At 42.5% G+C, this 8,646-nt stretch overlaps 1 protein-coding gene across 1 annotated transcript; it reads right to left on the reverse strand.

Annotated features, from left to right (window-relative positions):
• Nucleotides 1–3,196: 3,196 nt before the first annotated feature.
• Nucleotides 3,197–6,498, reverse strand: LOC124692337 (protein transport protein Sec61 subunit alpha-like). Its single transcript, XM_047225688.1, has 4 exons — nt 6,102–6,498; nt 3,889–3,980; nt 3,641–3,776; nt 3,197–3,355 (listed from the first exon to the last, which is right to left on the reverse strand). Exons 1-4 carry the CDS (start codon nt 6,102–6,104, stop codon nt 3,269–3,271), a joined length of 318 nt encoding a protein of 105 aa, XP_047081644.1. The 5' UTR covers nt 6,105–6,498; the 3' UTR covers nt 3,197–3,268.
• Between the last annotated feature and the right edge of the window lie 2,148 nt (nt 6,499–8,646).

The following is an 8,646-nucleotide window of genomic DNA, read 5'->3' on the forward strand; positions in this document are numbered from 1 at the left end:
AACTTCATAATCTACAAGAGATCATAATCATAGCCTACGCCAAGTAGTAACACGGATGCACACACTGTCACCATTACACCGTGCAGGAGGAATAAAATTACTTTAATAACATCACTAGAGTAGCACATAGATAAATTGTGATACAAAACACATTGCAATCATAAAGAGATATAAATAAGCACTTCACTACGCCATTCATAACGGTGAATAAGTATTCTGTGAAATATAGCCTAAGAGACCCACACGGTGCACACACCTGTCACCTTTACACACGTGGGACAAGGAGTCTCCGGAGATCACATAAGTAAAACCCACTTGACTAGCATAATGACATCTAGATTACAAGCATCATCATATGAATCTCAATCATGTAAGGCAGCTCATGAGATTATTGTACTTGAAGCACATAGGAGAGAGATGAACCACATAGCTACCGGTACAGCCCCGAGCCTCGATGGAGAACTACTCCCTCCTCATGGGAGACAGCAGCGTTGATGGAGATGGCGGTGGTGTCGATGGAGGAGCCTTCCGGGGTACTTCCCCGTCCCGGCGGCGTGCCGGAACGGAGACTCCTGTCCCCCGGATCTTGGCTTCGCGATGGCGGCGGCTCTGGAAGGTTTCTCGTACCGTGGCTTTTCCGTACCGAGGTTTTAGGTCCAGGGGCTTTATATAGGCGAAGAGGCGGCGTCAGGAGGTCGAAGGGGCGGTGACACGCTAGGGTGGCGCGGCCAGGGCCTGGGCCGCGCCACCTGCATGTGTGAGGCCCACAAGGCCCTCCTCTGGCGGCTCTCGGGTGTTCTGGATGCTTCCGGGCAAAATAGGAACCTGGGCGTTGATTTCGTCCAATTCCGAGAATATTTCGTTACTAGGATTTCTGAAACCAAAAACAGCGAGAAACAGACAACGGCTCTTCGGCATCTTGTTAATAGGTTAGTTCCAGAAAATGCACGAATATGACATAAAGTGTGCATAAAACATGTAGATATCATCAATAATGTGGCATGGAACATAAGAAATTATCGATACGTCGGAGACGTATCAGCGGTCTCAACGTTTGAGAGGCGGCACGGGATCAAAAGAAAAAGGCAAGTGACCAAATATGAGGTGCCAAAAAAACTCCAAGAAAAGAAAGTTGATTGCACATAGAGGATGACATGCGGGTCCCATTTAGCAGCAGCGGTCTCAATGTTTCCTAGGCGGCACGGGATCAAAAGAAAAAGGAAGTAGCCAGAAATCAGGGGGTCAAAAAAATCCAAGAATAGAAAGAATTTTGGTTCATAGAGGATGACATGCGGGACCCATGATCCTGCATCGTAAACGGCTCGATCGGAGAGCGCTGAACGAGATGGCGCGATCGAGAAAAAAACAACGCTAGAGAGGTTGCCATCTGGGCCCTACATCCCTGGGCGGTGCGGATTTGCGTTGACTCGGTCGGCGAACCCGAGAATTCGCGATGCACCACGTCCCGGGCCACCATAGGAGACGTTTTGGCCGCTTTCGTTGGGCTAGGTGGCCTAAAAAACGAGAAAAAATAAAGTTTTGACATGCACCACGGAGAGACCCAAAATCATCGGCCATGGTGCACCAGCAACCACGGCGCGACTTCAACTTCGTCGGCCATGGCAACTTTTCTTGTAGTGCGAGATAGCATTGGTGTGGATGTAGTAGATATGTGTTTGTTGACCATCCCAGCTTGCCTCAAGTTACCATTGAGTCACCACTTCTTCCCAAGAGTGAGACAAGCATCCAATGCATATCCATTATACCTAACACAAAGGTAAGTACAAAATGGTCCCCAAACTAATTGAGTCCGAAGTAGTTAGACACACTACAACATATAGGAGAAACTCCACAATACTATGTGCATATAGATATGAAATTGAATTTCATGCACATCTTAGCCAAATTATGATTTGATGGAGTTTACCCTATATATTGAATCAAATAAAGTAACACATGCCATAAGATAGACATATATTAAATATGCATGCACAATACTTTCAAGAACCAAAGAAAGATATAATTTGGACAAAACACCAAATAAATCAAGAGACAATGGTTGTCCAAATTATATCAAAGAATCAAATCAACACAAGATTGACTCCAAAGAATTATCTCATTATAAGAAGCTAATTAAACCTAAACACAAAGGAATGAGATAACCAACTCCCAAGAGAGCAAGGTTCCAACAAATAAACCAAACCCTCGAAAGTTTTTATGATGGCACAAAGTACCAAAAAGAAAATTTATGTCTCCCAAAACCAAATTTTTGATAATGATCAAGAGATGTTAAGCATTATAACAAATATAGGAGAGCTCCCCAAAGATTAGTGGATTATCTAGGATTTAGCATATGGATACAAAATGCACAAAACTAGGATCATCACGCTACCTATATCTACAAAAAATGCTAAGAAAGTTTGAATAGACAACTTAGATCCACTAGTTGGGTGCCCGTGCGTTGCCACGGCCTCCTTCTTTTTAGTCTCATATATAAATACGATCCATGTGAAAATACACATTTATAGAAAAATATATAGCTACGTAGTGTATTGGGCATACATGCTCTTGGTTGACAATTTATATATGTTCCAAAAACATTACGATTCCAATATCCTTGAAGCATATTTCAGTAAAGCAAATTGGATGTCATGGACAGAAAACAAGGGTTAAACTAATTTATTATTCACCTAGATCTAGTCTAGGAGGCCTTTTGAATTCCCTTGATCAAACGTCACAAATGTTGTCTTCAGCTTCATCACCGTTGATGTCAAGCAATGCGATATTGTTATACAATTGGTAGTCATTCTTCTCAGGCAAGGCAACCTTGTATTACTTGCAGCAACCATTTCTGGTGTCCAACGCGTTGAGTTGCAACCTATCCCAATGTACCGCATTAGCGTCGCTATCGTCGTTGAACAGTTTCAAAACCTAGAGGAGCTCGGACGAAAAATATCATGCAAGGAGATGAGCAAATATTGCTGAAGGACAACATCACGAAGAAAAATTTCTCAACAAAAAAAACAGACATTTAGTCCTCTTACATTTGTGATGCTCGACAGGTATTAAGGAATTCGACTAATGTAGACAGTGGCGGCGAGGGTCATTCTTCGACCTAAACTCTTCAGCCAACCTAATGTTACACAACTTCCTTCTTTCTGACTTGCATAGGCGGCAATATTAATCATCAGTTCACAATTCCATAATATCCTCCTGCATTGGAGTAACCCAAACATAGTTCAACTTACAAAAAAATAGAGCATGGACATTAATAATTATTGTACATATCATGTGTCAGGTCGTTAGGAAATCTTAGCAGATGGGAAGAAACTAATGGAATAGACCCATGAGATGTCTGGAAACAAAGACATGACTTTGTTTATTAACATAAAACAAAATACAAGAGGGGCTTTGTCAAGAAAAAGGTTCAGGCATCAATAATATAAGAAAGTTCAGTAACAATAAAAATCATGCAATAGTTCCTCCGTCAGAAAAGGTTACTACTTAAAATTCTCACTTCGAGGAACTATTTATTCGATATACTTGTTTAAATGAATAGAAAAGCGCAATCTGTCTTGGTACACAGTCTCATGTTTACTATCTGTAGTATGAATTTATATCTGGCTCAAAACATAAGTACCTCTAGCTGTTTAGAAACATCATTGGCAGATGAAACAGAGAATTCAATGCATGTCTTTGAGAAGACGGCACATGCTGACAACATAAAGACCACACGGAACGATGCAAGGAATAGATTTGACAGAATATCAACCAAACTACAGTTTTCACAACATGCAAAGGTCAGTATAGCTAACACTGTTTTCACGAGTAAGGAAAACTAAGAGCAAAATGATAAAAGTTAGTAATACCAAGAAATTAACTTTTCACCTTGGCGGTGTAGTTATTATAATTAAGAAACCTCTATTGGCAATCAGAAGGCTTATAGGACAGCTGCCTAGCTTGGCCATTAGCGGGCAAACCAATTCATTTGTGCTTGGGAATAATCAATGTAACCACCTATACATCAGAACTTCACTACATTTTGTACAAAAATATAAACTAATAAAAACTATGATAGCAGGATTGCGGATGTGATTTTAATCATCCGATATGCCCTGCTATGGATCAACAAAGAATAAATAGATGAATGTGTGTATGGTAGAAAGATTTGTTGAGCCCGTGGTTTGTTTCCTTTTTGATAATTATTACAAGATTAATTACATTTTCACTTAAATGAAGTTAAGAGATGAGAAGTTCTTTCAGGAAGAGATTTGAATTATTTGCTATCCTTTGTAAAATCGATATAGATCTAGAGGATGCCCCTTTACAACTATAGACTGGCATGTCAAAAGTGCCACATCCCATGTAAATAAGAGAGTGAAACAAGCAGCACTCTATTTCATTCCAGAGCCATACACAAAGAGCTGATTGCGCTAGCTTGCTTAAACTTATTATATTACCAAATGGAGGGAGTAAAAAAATATCTATCAAGTGACTTTTTTGAACTCAGAGGATAAAGTTAGGATGCAACATAGGCTCTTGAGCATCAATATTATGATGGAAATAATACCTAACATAATCTGAAAACTATGTATGTCCATAAAATAATGTTTTCGACACTTTATATTGAACCAAACTTGAGTGCTCCACTAAATCTGCACCTAGAATATATCTACACAGTGCAGATAATATTTTTCATGTAAACATAGACATGTAGATTTTTAACAAAGTGATAAGTGTCTAGCAAATATGAATTAGAATCGAATTAATATGTAGGATAATTGTTGCAAAAAAAAAACCCATAGATTTGTGCCCAGACACAACTTTGATACGCAATTGATGCCCCTATACTTGGCAGTACAGGGTATACTGCTATATTTGATGTTTGGCTCTGAAAACCTGTTGGTCTGATATACAATATTTAAACAGCTGTAATCAAGATGTATAAGAACTTACAGTGCACTTGGACATAGTTCAGAACTGAACAAGAACTGATACTGCAGTTAGACTTAATTATGTATCTCTTCGCTCTTACTCAAAAATACACTTAATCTTAAGCAGACAATGATAATATGTGGCATTATATGGTTTAGAAAAGACTCCCTAGTTACCACCTGCAGTAGTAGTAAGAATCAAGCGAAGTGCTCCTTTACAGAGCGGTCTGAACCAAGTGCAAATGAAGATCAGATTGGAATATTTCAGTCCACAATATCCAGGTGCTATATTATCTGCACTATATATTAAATTTATGTGGGGACTTGGCAACCTGGGTCAGGATGTGTGAGATTAGGGTCCTCGACTCCGGTAGTAAACACTGTGCGGCGCAGATCCGCCACCCATCAGCGCCATGGTCATTTTGTGCCCGTGCTGATCGTGCACGGCGGCCCCGATAGTCGCCATCTCGGTGCCCCCACCGATCTCATGGCGGTGGCCGGAGACTCAGGGCTGCAGAAGAGGAGGTCGTGTGAACGGCGAGGCGGAGGGCACGTCGCGACCGGGAGTGACCATACGCCATTTCCATACGACTCCAGCAGGGCCCCTAGCGCCTCGAGGGCGAGATTGGGCCTTATGGCTGTCACCCGAGGACTCCTGGTGCTTGGTAGCCTCAAGGAAGGGTAGGGCAGCGTTTTTTTTTAGATGCGAGGATGGCGTGTTGGACTGCAGGAGTAGATCGTGGTGTGGAGAAGGGCATCGGTTACTGCGGGCGGGGTGGACACTGCTGGTTTATTTCCAAATAAGCTAGTGGTAAATTTCAAACGTGGTGACCCTCCAATTCAATTGCTATTGAGCTCATTTAATAAGATAAGTTCCGAAAATATTGACATGCTATAAAATAACTTATGACTGAGATGCCTAGAGAAGTATAATTCATGAAGTGTGATCTCTTGTATTATTCTCAAGGGATAGCTCAACATCAGTGGAAAATAAGTGGTGTACTACCATTGAGTCGTTTATCAAACATGATATGCCAAACTATATGCATTTCATCAACCATCTAGTCTCAATAAACCGAACACCCAATAAAAATCCATTCATCTCCACCTAGTTCCTTGTAGATGTTCACATAATTTAATGAAAATGAAATCAGCAAGAGAAATTACCATATCCAGATCAATGCTCCTGACATCTCAGATGAAATCGTATCCTTGCTCCCATTAAAATAGACAAATCTCCTGTTGTGACAGTGGTGATGGACAAGAAGCTAGGATGCCTTTCCACTTGCTGATTTCAGAGTCACAGGCAAATGATCCTATGATGAACCACAAGCATAATGAAGGCATCACTTCCATTTAAAGACACAAAAAACAGTACCTGAAATAAGAAACAGAATATTCAACTCACTATCATTTCTTTGCCAACGAGCAATTGTTAATAAATGCAGCAATAAAGATGATATATAGACAACAATGCTTATCGGAAGGAAAACAGCCTATGCTCGTTATGGAGCGATATAGAGCATCAGTAAGTGTGGATAGAGTGTTACAAAAAGAACTACACCTACAATTCCCTTTGCCAATGACTATCTGAATCTTCTATCTGTTACCATCGACATATTCACAAAACAAGTCTATCTCCAATGAATTCTGAGAGAAAGCGCAACTTATCAAGTTAATAACTGCAAAATGGGGAACTTTCTCAACACTCGCCATATAAATTGTTGAGTTATTCCCTATAAATTTATATATATTCCATTTGGGTATGTTTTTCATCCCATGGACGGCCCTTCCTATATTTTTCTTCATGCCAATTGCATTCAGATTCTCCGCATAAAGAACCCTAACCAAAATTGAATTCCTAATTGATTCAGAAAAAAGAACAGGAAATGGGGGTGAGGTGAGGAGCATACCACGATGGAAGTAAAATCCTAAGGGTGAGATGTGAACTGAAATCCCGATTCACCAACTATAGCAATTAATATTAAGGAGAAGGATTGTTCAATAGCAGACTGCCACCAGGAGCAAACAGCCACGAAGCTGCCAGGAAACGACCAATTTCCGCATCTTATGTGGCAGCTATGGCCCAGATATGATGCACAGATAGGGATGGGCGTAAAGAGGATCTCGGCGTCAAAGCAGGCCGGCGGCGCTCGGAGGAACGGCCAAGGGGACAGCCGCGCATGGAAAGACAGACGAGCAGTGCACGGATGTACCACGGCGTGTCGGCGGCTGACCATGACAAATATCGACCTGCGCTGGCCTCGACAGAGTGCAGTTCGAAATTACACACCTCCGGTTGGGGATGATGGGAGGCGGCGCTGGATGAGCAGATTGGCGGCCAGGGAGCAGGCGCCCGCCGGTCCCCTACCGAGTTCAGGGCTCGAGCGTGTCCGTCGTCCTAGGAGTATGTTGCTGACAACTGCGCCGACGCTTTTCTTCCGCGGGGAGAGCAGGCGAAGGCAAAGATGGGGCGCGGCGGTGTTTCAATGCAGTTGGACTTCGTCAAGGCGTGCTGCGCGTGTATTTCCCATCGTGGGCTGCACAACCGTTTGTGTACCATGAGACACCACCTCTACAGCGTGTTTGGCAACTATGGAGAATGGGAGTGGGAGTTTGGAGCGGGGAATTTGCTTGGGGACTAGCTTAGGGAATTAGACTATTAATCCCAATCCCACGTTTGGTGACTCCTGGGAATTATGGATAGGAATTAGAGGTTCGTGGCTTTAGATGTTGCGTCCTCTCTGTCGTTGGCAAGTATCTCTGCCTTGCCAGTCGAAACGGATTTTTGCTAGTCATCTCGCTACGTAGTACGCAATACAGCTTTGCAACGTTGCTAGCTCTAGCCGTGAAAAGCAGTTCGACGAGTCGTATCAAGTCGATGTCGGGCGAACCTGCGCCTACAGTCCGACACCACCGGCAGGAAGCAATGCGCGTAGGGCTTGCGGAGTTGCGGATATTCACCAACGCGTCGTGGCCGTACACGACGGTGCTCTTGTAGCAGCCGGACTTGACGGCATGGGCGCCCACTGCAATTGAGGAAGACCCCGTAGCAGCAAGAGGAGCTCTGGCATAGATGAGAAAGAGGGAGTTCTTGCGTGGCTTTCCATGACGACAAATGCAAGGTGCTCGCAGAGCGTGTTGAGTATTATTCAGACCACGGTTTGTCTTGATCGACTAGATCCCAGTCATGTAGCATCAGCGCCATACACACTTGGTAGGCGTTCAAACAAATGAAACGATTTTTTCCGTCCAATTCCCTATCCCCGATCGAATTACCTGGTCACCCCAGGGAAGAAATCGAAGGGAGTTTACCTTCTTAATTCCCCTTCCCATTCTCTCATCAACTCCCATTCCCACCAAACGATCAACGGACTATATGTCCCCCACACCTCAAACTCCCATTCCCTTCCTCCAACTCCCCCCAACCAAACACGCTGCTAGAGATTTAATATAGTAGAGATAAGATGCAATGAAGATATATGGGAGTCAAAGCACAACAAATTCATGGCAATAAATAAGGCAATTTAAACACAAGAGCCAATGTAAATATGATCAATAAAAATCTACCTCATAATAGATTGCCAATTGTCCTAGGACAAGAGGTATTAGGAAAAATTTATCGGTGGTAGTTTGTAAGTATATGTAAGATCATATTTACAACAAATAAAGCATATGGTAAAAGATAGGAGTTAACCATTATGCAAAGAGA

This window comes from Lolium rigidum, chromosome 2 (genome assembly GCF_022539505.1).
Source record: "Lolium rigidum isolate FL_2022 chromosome 2, APGP_CSIRO_Lrig_0.1, whole genome shotgun sequence".
Lineage (NCBI taxonomy): Eukaryota > Viridiplantae > Streptophyta > Magnoliopsida > Poales > Poaceae > Lolium > Lolium rigidum.